Source organism: Panthera leo, chromosome B2 (assembly GCF_018350215.1).
Source record: "Panthera leo isolate Ple1 chromosome B2, P.leo_Ple1_pat1.1, whole genome shotgun sequence".
Lineage (NCBI taxonomy): Eukaryota > Metazoa > Chordata > Mammalia > Carnivora > Felidae > Panthera > Panthera leo.
The window spans coordinates 137,067,674-137,084,775 of NC_056683.1; the positions used below are offsets into that span (position 1 = coordinate 137,067,674).

Below are 17,102 nucleotides of genomic sequence, written 5' to 3' on the forward strand. Positions count from 1 at the left end.
ATTTGAAATTAAATGAGAAACCCTCCCCCCTCCATAGGAATTTAGCGCAGAAATGCTCACATAACATGGTTACCAATATCCAATGTGTAAATCTCGTCTAGAATCATTCTCAATGCAACTTCCTAATCAGGTTTCAAAAGGATACACTAACTTCAAAGTCTGTATTCTACAAATGCCCAGGTTAGAGATTAGGACTCTTTAGAAGGGTCCTTATCTTTTACATTTGGTAAAATATTAAAGGTATTGTCAAACAGACAATTCATCTAATAGTCCAAAGTATCTTATAAAGATAACTTATGACTAGCAGGTCACCATCATATATAGTAACAACAAGAATATAAAGTCTACATTTAAAAAGATTGACGCATGCTGTGTATCATAGTATATTACATATTTTCTAGTCATGTGCACCAATTTATTGTGCCTCAAACATAGCAACAAGTATGATATTACAACATATATGTGTATACATCATAGAAGCATAATAAACTCAATTCTAATCAAGAAAAAATTAAATAATTTAGGAACAATAGAACTTCACAATAGAAGTGATGATTCTTTTAGGTTTTTCTTCACTCTTTTGGAAAAAATAGGACTTTTTGTAAACATCTTCATAGCTATCTTCTTTAACATATTACTGAAAACTATTCAAATAGTAAATATCTACTGACATTGATAAAGTATGTCTTAACACACTAACACTTTCAGACAAAAACAGGCATTTGTTAAAAGAAATGATTATTATAAATACTTCCTATCTTGTATTTTAACTACATTTTCATAAATAATGTATTTAAAAGTGCTGAATATGATAGGATAGTCAGCAACGCCAGTGTAAACAGAACATTTTGTTTTCTACTCTGCAAACTTTTTTTTTAATCCCATTTTGTCAAACACTGCAACAGTTAAAATATTTGCATAGGGAATAGATAATAGCCCTTTTAACCATATCTCCTGAATTCTATATAAATTAGAAAATCAAATTCACTTAAAAAAACAATTCTTGAAATGTTTTAAGTTTATGGAAAAAGAAACTTACGATGCCAGCTTTTCAAGTAAAATAAAATTTAAAAAGAAAACCCCAAAGTTGTTTATTTTAAAAATGTTTAATAAATTAAAAAATGAGAGGTAGTTAAAAAATGGCAAAGAAAACCTATAATTTTAATATCATCCTTAATATAAGGCCCAGTATTCTCAGTGGATATAAATATTTTTAAAACTTTCATGTTAGGTTACTCAATATTATATTTATTAAGTTTAAGATTAAAAAAATAGCCTCCAGGGGATATTCATATTCAAATGTAACACCTTGATATAAATATGACACTGACTTTTTGTGTGTGTGCATGATAGGATACTGTTTTCTTGAATGTCAAAAGTATATGCCAATGTCAGGCAAGTATTTTGTCTTAAAGATTTAGTGGTACTTATAAAAAATAATATGGCAGCTAGAAGATTTGAGCACTGTCCTGCCTTTCAATTATGGATGAGTATTAATAGTTTGGTTTTAACATTTTTAAAATAAGTCATTCTGAAGATACTATGAAAACAGTTAAGGTCTGAAGTAGAGAATTATCTTCTGCGTAACCCTTACAAAACTTTTCTCAGTTAAAAACTTAGCTTTTCATTAGACTTTGCTTTCAAGGAAAATATGCCACAGGACAGATGCTACTCATCAAAATATTTTATGATGCTACATGTAGGCATTCCTTTATTAAATCTTTTTTTTTTATTCCAAAACTAAGTTATCGAGCTTAGTATTTTTTTTCTTGCTGAAGTACATACTTTACACAACCATTTTAGAACTGGAGAGCCAGTCTTTAATAAATTAATTACAGTATTGGACATCTGATATATACATAGATTAATTGTGTTACAATTAAAAACAATTATCACTCTGATTTGTCATTGAGATAGAATATCTTCAAATTGTTTTGTGCTTTTTTCTCTTTTCTTCTTATTATTTGTTGTTTGTTGGGTTTTTTTAAATTTTTGTTTTGTTTTGTTTTGTTTTTGTCTTTGTTTTTGTTTTTTACATAGCAAACTATTCTGTAAAGAAAATGCCACAGTTTTGGCAGTGAACAACCAGAGGAATCCCCCATCAGGATTTCCCAACAAACATAGATAAATAGCTCTTTTTCCAAGTACAGAAATATCGGCTTCAAAATGAGTGTACTGAACACAGTATAGAGCATGTTTAATACCATTGTTACAACTAAAAAATTGGCTTTTTCTGTCTTAGATTATATTTAAAAATGCAAACCACAGCCAATTTTTTGGCAATTATTTCTATAAGACCATATTGCACAAAAGTCCTTAAACACGGATATAAGTTATGCCATTGGAGTAAATATTACAACAGCTACGGGGCAAATGAAGCAGTTCTACGTTGTACATGCAGCCTCGGGGGATACACTAGGAGACTGTTCACAGGACTACAAATACAGTTTGCTTGCAAGTAGAATGAGTGTTGAATAAAACAAACAATTTGGCAATTCATTGTCTTATGTGGTATTTTCTCCAAACTTAACCATGGATAACCTTGATAAAAATGGAGACAAAGACCATATGGTTGTATTTTCACAGTAGCCTGAGGAATGCTAAACTGTAGTTCTCCAGGAACTCAGCTTCTGGTGTTAGTGAACTACTTTTATTTCCCATCCCAGCCCTCCAAAATGATTTTTTTTTTAATGAAAATTAAGATTCAGAAGTAGAACTGGCAGTACTTTCAACAAATGACTTATAAATTTGAGAGTTCAAAAACCTTGGAAAAGAATCTCTGTGCATTAAGGTATATATCTGAAGTTGGGCATCTTCATACATGTGAGGATTAGGATCCAACAGATTTCTATTGATCACCTCTCTAACTCGAGAATCGAGACTGACCTAAAAAGAAATAAGAGCAGATACATTAAATAAAATTTTTTTTCAAAAGATCTCAATTAAGTAAATACAGGTGTGTGACATTTCAGAGAAACTTCAGAGTTAAATCTAACTACCTAAAATCTTGAGGTTACCTTCTCAAAGGCTATATCGCCTCGCATACTTTTCTTCAAAAGTTGAACTACAACAAACAAACAAAAAAACAACTTGTCTTGAAACCAGAAATTTAGTTCACAGATATCTTGGCTTACTTGGATTTATCTTTTCTATGCATTTCACTCGGGGTTTTTTGACCATTTCTATTCATTGTTGAGGCCCTGGAGAATTCCCTAGCCAGAACAAGGATTTATCTCCTACTATGTGACTGCCGGGGGTAACTCTCTTGATGGGGCAAGGTAAAAATCTGGCAGAGAGTAGTTCTCTGGCAAATATTAGCATGTATATCGAGTGCTGATTCCTGATCGTATTACATCCCAACAAGTCCTACTGTGGCAAAGTAAGAAACCCAGAATGTGGAAGGCTGTAGTGGAGCAAAACTACAGCAAGTGTTCTTCATGTCTTAGTGTACCTGGCAAGGCACAGGGAACTATATAGTCCTTATGTAGAAATACATCTGAAGATCTCTTTACTAAAGATTAAGTAGAACAATTGCTTGAAATAGAGTCTTTAAAAGAAATACAAGTAGGAATTCGGAATACCCATACAAGTAATCAGTACAGCATTGTTTTTGAAGTGTAAATAAATTCTGCAAAAGATAGTTGTTGTGGTTGTTGTTGTTATTTTTCCTCACTATATGCTGACCCTGTCTGTTGGAGCTGATAGGATGTGCTGGAAAGGGAACTGAGGACAAATAAATGGCAATAAGGGCATGTTTGGGGAACAGAAGTAAACTCTGCTCTGAAATGACATTAGCAAAATCTGAGAGGCAAACCATCACAGACTTGTCCTGATTGGTTTCCTCAGTCCTCATAGTTGTACACGGACTAGAACATTGTGATCCATATTACTTGTCTCGTGACAAGTCTATACAAACCTTATAGTGATATTTAAATGTTTTGTCCCAAGCATTTTGCAAAAGACTTTTTGGCCAGGCTTCTTTTCCCACCCACTCTTGGGATTAAGCCTGCGGTCTGAGACAGTCCTGGTGACTGAAGTAACTCATATTTCCATCTGGTGTCCTCAGATTCTTGAGCTCTGTGGCCCATGTGAAATTGTGTTGATTGATACACCCCCAAAATGGTTGCTATGGGAGGATTTGTCAGGAAATGGTGATCCAGTATAATTTCGGTGGCATTACAGAAAAAAATTAGACATCTCTTGGCTGAACTATATTTATTGTCTTAAAGGAATTCTTAAAAAAAAAATGTTCTGGAAATGGATCATTTAGGTTTTATTCTCTGTGTTATTGCCTTCTAAGGTTATCATCAAGTACAGAGTAATAAAAAATAGATTTTTTTTCCTAAGTTTTGTTTAAAAATATTGTTGGTCTTTCTACTCAATAGGAATATGTTGACACTATTTAAACTGATCTTATACTGAAAAGTGGTGTTATGGTAAGGTGAAATCTTAACCAAATACACTCAACTGGTTTTGTAAATGTTTTTGCTCTTCCTTTCAAACTTAAGAACTTTTTGTTTCAATGGAGAGGGAAATATTAGTGATAAAGAAGATCATTTATTTCTTAAATAACAGCATAATTAAATATAGTTTGATTGCAGCTGGAAACATTAATCTTAAGACAGAGAAATAAAATACCTTGAATTATTAAAGGTCTTAAGTTTTCGTTGCATAGTTTTATTTTTTTGCAAACTGAAAACAGTAGTGAAAGATCATAGAGAAAGTAGTACCATACATTTAACATTTAGTAATCAGTAACAAAAACTCATTTGCTATTTCTATTTAAAAAATAAAATATTTACCTTGATATGTGCTTGTTTGGAAAGGTTGTCAGTCAAAAGAGGTGTAGAGAGGTCAAATAACAAGGATAAACCCCACGGGTATAACAATCTATAGTTTCATCTGGTGGCATCTTTGTGCTTCAGATTGTGGAACATCTATAATACAAGTTAGTGGAGGTGGATCCCAGCATGGGCCCGAGCCATAGTCACCCTAGGATTCAGGCACAACTGGATGGCTCGTGATCCCATCTACTCTGGGGTCCAAAGTCTAAGGGATTGAGGAGTTTCCTGTAAAGAACTCAACCTAAGGGAAGAGAAAGTTGAGTAGCACAAGACAAGAGCTACCCGAAGGCAATGGGAAGTCTTTTGTTACTCAGTCCTCACAGACTCACGTGTAGGTAGGGGAAGGAAGGGTGCAGTGCAGCAGTAATGGAGTTAAAAAGAACTACTCCTGTGGCTGGGGCACAAGACGGCACCTATGGACTTGGCGACATTCAACCAGCAGTTTTAGCTGGAAACACTGGCAGTGTTGAGAGGTGGCAAGTGCAGTTACAGAGGTTAGGTAACTTGGTGATAGGCCCGGGGGAACTTGGAGGCATTCGCTCGCACTGGGAGCAGGAGACAGGAAGAGGAAAAGCAAGTGGCTGGCAAACCGAAAAATGTCTGCTGGCAACTCCACAAATCAGTTGGGAGGAAAATGCCATGAGAGCTACAGGTTCAACAAGAGTGTGGAGGTAAAGCGGAGAGAGTTAAGACAGAAATCTTGCTAGTGTGGTCTGGGAAAACCTGGACCCAACTCAGTGATATATATATACCTGCTTAATCTTGCCAGATTTCCTACCCAGTGGAGGAGAGCATCGAGGCAGGTGAATATTGCCAGAAGATTGCATACTAATTTTTGACCCTGCCTTTCCGTTCCAGACATCAAGATGCAATGGAAATTTTGACTCTGTGGAAGTTTTGGGCAGAATCATACTGAAAATGATGAATTTTCACTGAAGTCTCTTTCCCTTGCGGAGACCCCGCTTATATCAATCAGGTTAATTCCTTGAACAGTTTTTTAGATATCATGATTAAGTTTTTTCCTCCATTTTTTCCCCCCATTTTATTTTTAATTTTACCAAAGCTGCTTTATTTAGGATACTTTTCTAAGTATAATTCTGATTTTTTTCTTTTTACCTTATAAATTCCTATTAAATTTTACCAGTGATAGCTTCTGCTACTGGAAATGTTCTTTTTAATTTTAATTAAATTTGGTTTTCTCATATCAAATTTTATAAAGAATATCTGTTTTCCCATCAGTTTTAATAAATTAATACCATTTGTACTTTTAGTCATATTATTTTGTGTTGACTGTTTCTACTGAAAATGGTTATAAGTTGCAAATAAGACTACTGAAATTTTGTTCTTGGAACAAAGATCATTGGTAGGATACAGTGCAAAAACCATATTCCTGGTAGGGCCCAAATGATGGGGAAGTTATCTTGCTTTTCTGGGGGAAAATTCAGGCATATGGTAATGGTTACTGTTTCTCATTCTCTCTCAAATTCTCTAGCTGGGTTTATAGAAATCTACAGTAGTGTCATGAAGAAAATACTAAGCAATGGGACTACTAGTCAGCATATTACAGTTGAAAAGGCAACACCTTTGGGATCAGAAGACCTTTGGGATCATATAGATATAGTTCTGATGCCCTACAACATTTGTTCCTCTCTTTGAGAGTCCATTTCTTTTGCTGTAAGATGGCGCCCTCTGTCCTAGGGGCTAAAGGATTCTTGTGAGACTCATTCACTTATGTATGTGAGACCATTTTGTCAATAACAAAATGTAAGCCCAATGTAAAGTGATATTACTAACAATAATAATGGACCATATCATGACACTTTTTTGATCAGTGTCTTCAGACTTTGTATCAACTTGAATTTTACCTACTCAGAGTGACCTTACCTTACAACCCCTATTCTAAACTATACTATTGACCTCCACATCCATCATAATGTTTATTACAGTTTTTAGTTACTTGCTTTTGACATGATTTGTCTGTCTTCCTAAAATGTAAGCTCCATAAAGGACAGGCCAATGTTTTCCTCATTCACTAACATATTCCCAACATCTAGCCCAGTACCTGGCTCATAGGGAAAAGTTAAATATGTTCTGAATGATAATATTCATGCCCAAAGAAATGAATCTAGGAAAATACAGTCAAATGAGTCCTGTTTAGAAAAACTAATTCACTGAAAAGTTCTAAATTCACATAATTTTGCTTGAAGGGGCATATACCTCCACACAGAGAAGCCACATATCTATCACATGTGCATCCTTTTTAGATAATTTAGGAATTTAAATAGGTTTACTGCTTTTTTTCTCTCAGAGAGCAACTGGAAATTCAGGATGAAATCAGAAGCAGCAAATAACCCCCACCACTAGTCAGATGCCCGTGGGAGAGAGCCAGAAAGTCAGAGATTTAGCCAGTTTCTGAACTTTTTCTATGCCATTTTTCTACAAAATGAGGAAGATGAGGTCAGAGAGCACTGAAGTGAGTTGCTTAGTGTCACAAGGATGGTAAGTAGTAGCAGACCTGGATTACGGCCCAGGTTAAGGATAATGCCATCACTAAAGAGATTTGTAAAAAACTGATGGCACATAGTTTTCTTTAATTCAGATGTCTTACGTGTATTGACGATTTATAGTTATGTCTTCATTCAATAGCTCAATGCTGTTTATGGTAGGTAATAGCTTTCAAATAGACTTTTAAAAAAAGATTTTATTTTTTGAGTAACCTCTACACCCAATATGGGGCTCAAACTCATAACCTCGAGATCAAGAGTTGCAGGTGTATCTACCAACTGAGCAAGCCAGGCACCCCAAATAGACTTTTTATTAAAGTTGTTTATTTTGCTGGGTTTGTCTTTTTGATGTTTAATAAATATAAGCTGCTATAAGTATCTGCAATCTGCAGCAAGGTTAATATTAAATTCTTCCTTACTGCTCCCATTTATTTTTTCTTTGAGAACATCACATTAAAAACTTACTGTTGAAAAATGCTATTTACTCATTTTTTTTTAATTTAAAATTTAGCCCTTTCCCCTCTTGAGATGTATGCTATACCAAGAAATGGGAGTTAAATTGTCTCCTGATTGCAAACATCTACTTAAAACATAATGCTCAAATCATTAAAAATGCATAAAAATGTAATTTTTATTAAAATAAAAAATGTAATTTCAAGCACACTGGCTTCATTAAGAAAAAGAAATATATATATATATATATATATATATATATATATATATATATATATCCCCCCTCCCCCGAAGAATGTAGATTTCTCTACATTTAACAAAGAGGAGCATGATAACTCAATCAAATTAAGGTTAAATGAGAGTCTAGTGAAGAAAAATGAGTTTCTAGTTAAGAATCGAATCCTAACAATTTTTAGTTATTTAGTCATTATTTTATAAATGATTCAAATATTCATGTTATTTAAGAATATTTTGAGGGGCGCTTGGGTGTAGCTCAGTCGGTTAATAAGCATCCGATTCAATTTCTGCTCAGGACATGATCGCGCGTGCCGTTTGTGGGATCGAGCCCAGCATTGAGCTCTGCGCTGACAGCATGGAGCCTGCTTGGGATTCTGTCTCCTCTGCTCCCTTCCCCCCTCACATGTGATGTCTCTCTTGCTCTCAAAATAAATAAAAAACATAGTTTGAATAAGTATAAACAGTTACAGAATTCCAGAGGTGGAACAGCCTGGTTATTTAGCCCCCAAATGGGAAATAGATCCCAACTCCAATTGGTCAGTTATGGCTGCTTTGACTATTGTGTTGAGGGGATTCTCAGGTTGAATCTGGCTTTAACAGTAAGAACCAGGATCGATTAGCCGTGTCATTTGGTGGAGAGAATGAAGTAGTGGTGTAAGAGCTTCCCAGCTGTCATTCTGGATTTGGTTTACTATTCTCTGTGTCCCTTTTTATCTTTACTTTTGTAAACAAATCAACTGATTAATGAATCATTGAAGTGAACTAATTTATCCCAGGCTGCACAATTAGGATGAAACAGAGTCAGAACCAGAATCCCATGCACTTGAATGAGGAGTTCAGTGTCCTTACTGCTATATAGTCAGGGCTCCCTTGATGTGGCATGTGTTCTCTCCGGGGTTGGAAAACAAAACTCAAAGGGTGATAGCTCAGTATCATCAGTTATTAATGTATTGTGGCTGATTAGAGATTGAGAAGTTTTTGCACAGAAAGGTCAGTGAGACATAATAGTTTAGAAATGGCTCTGCAGTAGTTAGAAAGTGCACGTCATACTCTAAGTGTATCAGTGACTCAGGTCATGGTTCAAGAATAAATATATCTATACCTTGGCTTGAAATATAGCCTTTAAACAATTATCTTTTATAATTGCAAATACCTACTTTTGATTTGTTTTTGCTGCTAAACAATGATCAAGTGTAATTATTATGTCGAGAGAAGAACAATCTGTTGGTTAAACGAGGTACTGCACACTCTCCAATAATTTAGATCCTGTGTCAAGAGTCATTTAGAAGTCAGCACATAAGTACCAAAATGATAAAAATTTGAATTTCGCTTCTGCCTTTCTGTGTAGTGTTTAGGGGATATTCAAGAGTGGGTAATGGCCCAAATATAGATAGACAAAGGAGAAAAAAATACATGGCTGTTATACTAAATATTAGTCCATGTAATTTAGGAAAATTATCTTGATCAGGAAATAATATTTTAATGACTTTTGTGAAACTCATATTTAAAATGAAGATATTAGGGTAAAACAAAATTCCATTATTTTTGAAAAAAGAATGAAAACTGAATAGTTTATATGTGAGTAATCTACAACTAAGATAGCTTTAAACTATAGCCCAAAGAAGAATTAATTTTGTGAAAATTGTGTATTTTACAAAACTCCATTAATCAGTGACATCTGAAAATCAGGACTGTGAAGACAATGGGCAAGTGTTTCCTATAAAAATTAAAAGCTAGTCAATAGAGACTGTAAAGTAAAGGAATTATATGTACTTAATAACTGAGAATATTTTTTTCTACCAACATTATTTTAAAATAGAACACCATCGGGGGCGCATGGGTGGCTCAGTCGGTTGAGCGTCTGACTTCGGCTCAGGTCATGATCTCACGGCTCGTGAGTTCGAGCCCCATGTTGGGCTGTGTGCTGACAGCTCGGAGCCTGGAGCCTGCTTTGGATTCTGTGTCTCCCTCTCTCTATCTGCCCCTCCCCTGCTCGTGCTCTGTCTCTCTCTCTCAAAAATGAATAAATATTCAAAAAAAATTTAAACAAAAAATAGAACACCATCATAGATAGTGCAAAGAATGAACCAGATAATCAAGACATTTAGCATTTTCAGATGATACATATTATATATTTTGGGGAAAGAAATGGGCTAGATAATCTTCCCAAACACTAATTACAGGCAAGAGAAGCACATTTTCAGGCACATTTGGATCCTTTGATATATCTGCCATGTAATGCAATATTAAAATAAAAATGAGAATGAAATTAATATGCTAATAAAATCCACATAGAACTGGTTAGGTGCTGAGGTTCTAGATAGACCAGAAACCTGAAGAATGTACTTCTGGGATATAGAAGTATAATGGTGTTAGAACCACAATGTGGCATCAGTAATAAATGTATTGAGGCTACAGAAAAAATTCTCGCCACCTTGTTTCTCTGAATACTTTTTCTATGTTGATGCAGGAAATAAAGAAAAAAAGTAGGAAAATCTTTGTGTATCCAATTCCAGGTTCCTCATTTTGTAGAGACAATACTATTGGAGTAGTCTGGAATACCAATGGCAATTATAACCTAACTAACAAATTTTTAAAAACTGACTTAGGTCTATACCTCATTAGAAGTGAAATGGTTTATATAGCACTCCAAACATAGAGATTATAAAGTAGACACTGATTCATTTTATAGATTTCAAGGTGAGGAGTGGAAGGCAGGTGGGGGCCACATCCCAGGTTGGGTGAGGCATCGATAGGCACAATTTCTAGGGGACTCTATAAATGTCTGTGTGCACAGGAGAGGAGTGTGGAGCGGAAGGTACCAGGTCAGGATGTTTAAATGCACAGAGACAGAAAAGACAGAAGGTGGTGTGGAGAAAAGAAGGCCTTCTGGGAACCTCTCAATTCAAATGCGCACCTCGGAAGTCTGTCACCCCATACTCCTGAGGCCTGGCTACACTACTAACCCCTCCCTTATCAATCCCTCCCTGCTTTAAACTCTGGAAACTGGAACATTTCTCAGGAGCAAATTGATTTTTTACAGAGTTAACGGAAAAGTGTTCATTTGGTTGCCTGAAATGTCCCCTCTATTAGGTACATTTTGGCAATGGCAAAACTAGGATAACTAGAATAAGTAAAAGAATTGCTATTACCCTCTCTCCCCTAAGAATATTAAAGGGTCATAAAGGCCGATTCTTCAATTCTGCAACAATTCTATCATAAACATCAACAAACATGGCAGCTTTTGTTTTGTTTTGTTTTTACAGCTCCTATTACAGAAGTCTTCAAACTAGTATGCGTGTGGAAAGCTTGTTAAAAGTCCAGATTCCTGGGCTCTATATCCAAAAATTCAGATTCAGTGGTCCTGGGTAGGCCTCGAGTATTTGCTTTTCAAACAAATGCTCCAGGTGATTCTCATACAGGAGATCTGGGGACCACACTTTGAGAAAGACTTCCCCACAGTAAACTCTTCTTTTCCACTTTAGCGTAAGTCGCTGTATAAAGCAAATTGTGTCTAACAGGCTTCCTAATGTTAGTTCTGAAAAGCAAGTAGCCTACCACACGATTCAGCCAGAGATAAATGATCAAAGCATAGAGGGGAAACCTAGTCTTCAAACCTATTCAGGTAGATTCTCAGAGTGGAATCTAAATTATGTGTCCAGGGAAGCCTTGGAGCCTGTCCACACCCCATGCATCACCCAACTTGGACAGAAGTCCCCTCGGGTTCATCCTTGGTTTTAGGAAGCCCACATCAATTATTTTCCGGATGTTTACCTCTTTTGGTGATAGTATAGAAATGTAATCTTCATATATCATTCTGGCCTTTTCTTCAATTACTTTTTTGTTCTGCTCTTTCTTTAAGTCTTCACATGCAAGCCAGAAAAGTAGGTTCTCTTCGCTGTATTCTGTTCGGAGAAACTCTCTGAAAAGGTTTCTTCCTGCTGGGGCCTTCATCATCTTGTCAAAATTTTGAGACCAGGACAACACTTCATCTGAAGTGGGGTTTTGGCTGCAAAGACAGAATTGGGCCATTATCAAAGGCAGCTTTGACTGAAGAATGCTTAGCCTAGGAAGATAGAAATTACTATTCACTTGCTGCCATCTAGTGCTCATTTCCCATCAGTTCGGCCTGGTCTGGGAATCACCCACCAGGACTAGGCTAGTTATTTCTGGGTATTAAGAAAAATTCATTTAGGCACAAGTGTGTGTTAGGGAGCTAAGCATTCAAATAGCAAGGGGCAACACACACTATGCACATTATCATCATAAATTCCTAAGGAAGCCTGGACATGTTCAAATCTTAATGTATTACAAATTGATAAAGACAGCCTATGTGTTACTTTGAAGGGCAAGTTGAATTTTTTGTTTGCATCTGATATAGATTTTAATTTTAAAGCCATAAGGTATAGTTTCTATTTTCCTTTCTGGTAGCTACTTTTTCATTTGTCACTAAATCTAAAGTAAGAATATATTGTGCGCCCTAGTCACACATTTTCCTAAGCTTTAATAGTTACTCTATGAAATGTTATGAATGAATTATTACTATGAATGGAGTTATTAGAGTTAAAAAGGACAGGGCCGTTCTAATGACACTGAGGGCGTTCTAGATATTTATATTCAAGTTTTCAGTGGCTGTGTTCATTCAGAAATCACCAGTTATCACTCCTTTGGTATACATCAAGAAATGGAAAGAAGCAGCTTGGGAGACTCTTATGGTTAACTTGATCCTGATCTTGCTTTCTTATCCATTGGTTTATTTAAGAATTTTCTAACCTCAGAAAGTTAGAAATAGAACTACCCTAAGATCCAGCAATTGCACTACTAGGTATTTATCCAAAGAATACAAAAATACTAATTCAAAGGGATACATGCACCCCGATATTTATAGCAGGATTATCTACAGTGGCCAAGTTATGGAAACAACCCAACTGTCCATCGCCTGAAGAATGGGTAAGGAAGATGTGGTATACATATATATAATGGAATATTACTCAGCCATAAAAAGGATGAAATCTTGCCATTCTGCAATGACATGGACAGAGCTAGAGAGTATTATGCTAAGTGAAATAAGTCAGAGAAATATAAAAACGATATAATTCAACTCATAATATGGAATTTAAGAAACAAAACAAATGAGAAAAGTTGGGGGGAAGATACAGGCAAACTAAGACACAGACTCTTAACTATGGAGAACGAATTGATGGTTACCAGAAGGAAGGTGGGTGGCAGGGGGATGGCTTAAGTAGGTGGTGGGATTAAGGAATGCACTAATCATGATGGGCATTATATTGTATACCTGAAACTAATATTGCACTATATGTTAACCAACTGGAATTTAAATAAAAACTTTAAGAAAAAAAAGAAAAAAAAAAGAATTTTCCAACCTGAAATAATTTGGTCAGAGAAGTACCTGTATTTTATTTTTTCTTATTTTTTTCTGATCAAGTATTTTAAGTAGATTTGCTACTATTCCAAAATGTCTGAACTTCCTCTTTTATTTAAAAGAAATTTAAAGGTGGGGGCACGCCCGGGTGGCTCAGTTGGTTGGGCATCCGACTTCGGCTCAGGCCATGATCTCACAGTTCCTGGGTTTGAGCCCCGCGTCAGGCTCTGTGCTGACAGCTCAGAGCCTGGAGTCTGCTTCAGATTCTGTGTCTCCTTCTCTCTCTCTCTGACCCTCCTCCACTCATGCTCTCTCTCTCTCTCTCTCTCTCTCTCAAGAATAAATAAACATTAAAAAAAATTTTTTTTTTAATTTAAAGGTGTTAAAATTACCATGGAGCATCAACGTTAAAATTTTCTAAGAAGCAGAAAAAGAAAGCACCTATAATTATATACTAATCTGCTTAGATTTTAATTTTATTCTGTAGATACTGCAATGAGAAGTTGATTCTCATTTTGGAGAAAATACTTGGTTAGAGTCTGTTCTGATGGAAATGGGACCAGGGACTAACTGGGTGCCCTTTCTGACCAACTTAGGTAGTTACATATGTTTTTGTGTCTGTTTTAGACTCTTCCCTGATAGAGAGAAAAACTTAGAAAAAATATCTGTAGAAAAGGCAGGTAAAGAATTAGGGCCAACGGGGGCTATTGCACGTTAATAATCCTTACTTTTTGAAAGAGAAAGATAAACTGAGGCAGTGTGTTCACTGATAGCTTAACACATATAATAGAAAAACCTGATTAAAAGCAATTACCATCACAAAATAAGATCTCCCAGGCTGAGATGGTGTTCATTCCACAAAACCATCTGGAAGAGTACCAGGACTCAAGAGATCACACCTCAGCACTGAGTAGATGTGAACAGTGTACCAAAACAAGACACAATTACCAGGTGAACCCCACTCACCTTTCCTCTAGGACCTGGATGCTCTCCATTTTGGTGGTATGTGTGGGTCTTCCTGCATTTTCTCCTCTTTCTTCATTCCTAACAGTGAGGCTGCAAGGTAGTATAACACTTTAGTGTGTCTAGGGAAAACCAGTTAGTTAAAGAAAAGAAAAAAAAAATTCCAGGAAAGGATTTTGCAGAAGAATTTTATCCTCAACAACGTGAGAATACATAAAGCACAAGAAGAGTGATACCATTTTGAAACGATGGGTGAGTCTATGTCGACGAAAGGGATCAAAATGATTTAATAAAACAATGAAGTAAATAATAATCTCAAAAATGGATTCTGTTCTACATTCTGACTTCATCCTTACATAATTTGAATTACTTAACATCTCTAAGGTACTCACGTGATTATATGCTTTAATATTCGATAGATATCATGATGTTACTCTTTGGAGTAACATCGTGTTGACTTTTGCTTGGTTCTATTCCTAGTTTGTTTTCCATTTATTTTCCCCCACTGATAGCTAAAAATATACAATGTTTCAGATCCTAAAACAAAATTTGCTGAAATCACATTGTCATTTTCTGCACCCCGGGTTTTCTGTCCCTGACACTGTCAATCCTCCATCCACTCAAGTTTGAACCACTGGGTTTGTATTTGACTTTGTCTTTGCCCTTTCCTCCCATTCAGTCAATCTTCAATGTCTTGGGAGGGACAGGGCAGTCACTCTGAGGGTTTGGGTCAGAGAGCACTGGGCCTCTGGGTCTCTGGGATGTCAATTTGAAAATATTGCAGGATCGCAGGAGCTAGGATAATCCCATGGGCTTTCGTAACCCAGAACAAGAGGATTCAGATAAACTGCAGCTAAGCAGCACTATAGGGTAGAACACTGAAGGTTCTCGGTGTAGACCAGACATAACAAGGGAGGTTATGGGTGATACTAAGAGGCAGGATGGTTGGGATGACTCAGTGTCCTCGGAAAGTCAACCCACTGAATTAAACTGATCCCTCTGTCTGAAACCCAGGAAGCCTCATGGGAGGCCGTCAGAGAGTAAAAGTTCAGACAACAGGTCTTTCATTTGTTCATACATTTATTCCACAAGGAGTAATGGGAACTATTATTTCCTAGTGCCTATTATGTGCCAGGCACTGTCTTTGTCTCTTTGGTTTTATTGTCCCCATTTTATAGATGAGCAAAGTGAGCCACAGAACTGTCTCCTAGGCTGGCTCAACGTCGGACACTAAATATGTTGTATGGTTGGGATTTGAACCCAATTCCCACACACAACTCTGTAATCCTTATTGAGTACCTATTAAAAACCATGCTCGGGATGCCTGCGTGGCTCAGTCGGTTAAGCGTTGGACTCTGACTCAGGTCATGATTAAGCATCCGACTTTGGCTCAGGTCATGGTCTCGCGGTTCGTGAGTTTAAGCCCCACATGGGGCTCTAAGCTGACAGCTCAGAGCCTGGAGCCTGCTTCAGATTCTGTGTCTCCCTCTCTCTCTGTCCCTCCCCCACTTGTGCTCGCTCTCGCTCTCTCTCAAAAATAAACATTTAAAAAAATTTTTAAAAAACATGCTTTCTGATAGGCACTGAGGCAATATACTACTTGTGTGAATGCAGAAAAGGGGCACTAAATATGGTTGTGGTGGAAAGAAGGAGGTTCGTGGGAGAAGGATTACAACAAACCATTAGTCTTAATCTGGAAAGTCTGGTAACAGAAGTGGAGACATTGTCTCATTAATTCATTCATTCTGCAAGGGTAAGGGTAAGGAAAGAGAGAATGTTGCAAAGGGCAGAATCTATGGCAGAGGGGCCAATGTGGAACTGAAAGAGACTAGATGGGAAGATCTATTTGGGAAAGCGGACTACCTGGAGAAAAGAGAATGCAGTGGGAATTGCAAAGGATTCTGGGGAGCAGAAACTAGAGCTGATTGTTACTTAAACACACAGCAAACTGACTAGTGCTCCGCAGGAAGGAAGCGGTTCCAGGGTGAGAACCCTCAAAGCCTTCAGTGTGGAGCAGCCACGGGGAAAACAGTGAGGTGGGAATCAGAGAGAGTGGCACAGTCATTTAGGTCTCTGCCTGTGGGATCTGTGAATGTGTCTGCAGCTTGAGGTAGCCTAGAACCCTCAGCCCTCCATGTGGCAACATGCATAGGTCAGGGATGCATTTGAGACGAGATCCGTTAACTTCTCAAAGCATCTTTGAGGAGGAGTGCTTCTCTGGAATTTGACATATTTCTAGTAATTATGGGAAATTGGGTGGGAGGAGGTAGGAATACACTTGACAATATCCTGTGAAATTTCCTGGGAGAAATTCATGATGCCAAATGTATAAAATATACAAGATTTTTGTAAATTCTAAAAAGACCGTATTTAAATAGATTAATACTCATTCTGCCAAGCTTTACTGAGCTTATATGTGTATGTGTACACACACCATAAACAGACCAGAAAATGAGCATGCTTTCACTGATTAAATAATAACCCACCTGAAAATGTATTTCTGTTACATTTCCACAGTGTCCCACAGAGTGTGCCACACAAATGCAGCTATACTTGACACAACATCTTAGGGGAAAAAAAAAATTGTTCTCCATGGTCTCTTTGCTGTAAGAGTAACAAATCTGGAATCTGCATGCATGACTCACAAGTTTCTGAACATGAATTCTGGCTCTTCTATCTGTTTCTGTGATATTTACAAACATCCCAAATGCCACCATA

The 17,102-nt window shown here is 36.7% G+C and overlaps 1 protein-coding gene and 1 long non-coding RNA gene across 2 annotated transcripts in view; one reads left to right on the top strand and one right to left on the bottom strand.

Annotated features, from left to right (window-relative positions):
* LOC122220510 overlaps positions 1-17,102 on the top strand; it is a 70,230-nt gene that overhangs the window by 11,547 nt on the left and 41,581 nt on the right. The window contains exon 3 of the long non-coding RNA XR_006202906.1: positions 5,703-5,820. This is a non-coding gene — a long non-coding RNA (uncharacterized LOC122220510). The remainder of the gene's footprint in view (positions 1-5,702; positions 5,821-17,102) is intronic.
* The window catches only part of RGS17 (regulator of G protein signaling 17), a 91,827-nt gene continuing 75,974 nt past the window's right edge, over positions 1,250-17,102 (bottom strand). The window contains exons 3-5 of the mRNA XM_042940103.1: positions 14,388-14,477; positions 11,813-12,047; positions 1,250-2,886 (exon numbers count right to left, since the gene is read on the bottom strand). Of these exons, the coding sequence (XP_042796037.1) occupies positions 2,698-2,886; positions 11,813-12,047; positions 14,388-14,477 (514 nt within the window). The 3' untranslated portion in view covers positions 1,250-2,697. The remainder of the gene's footprint in view (positions 2,887-11,812; positions 12,048-14,387; positions 14,478-17,102) is intronic.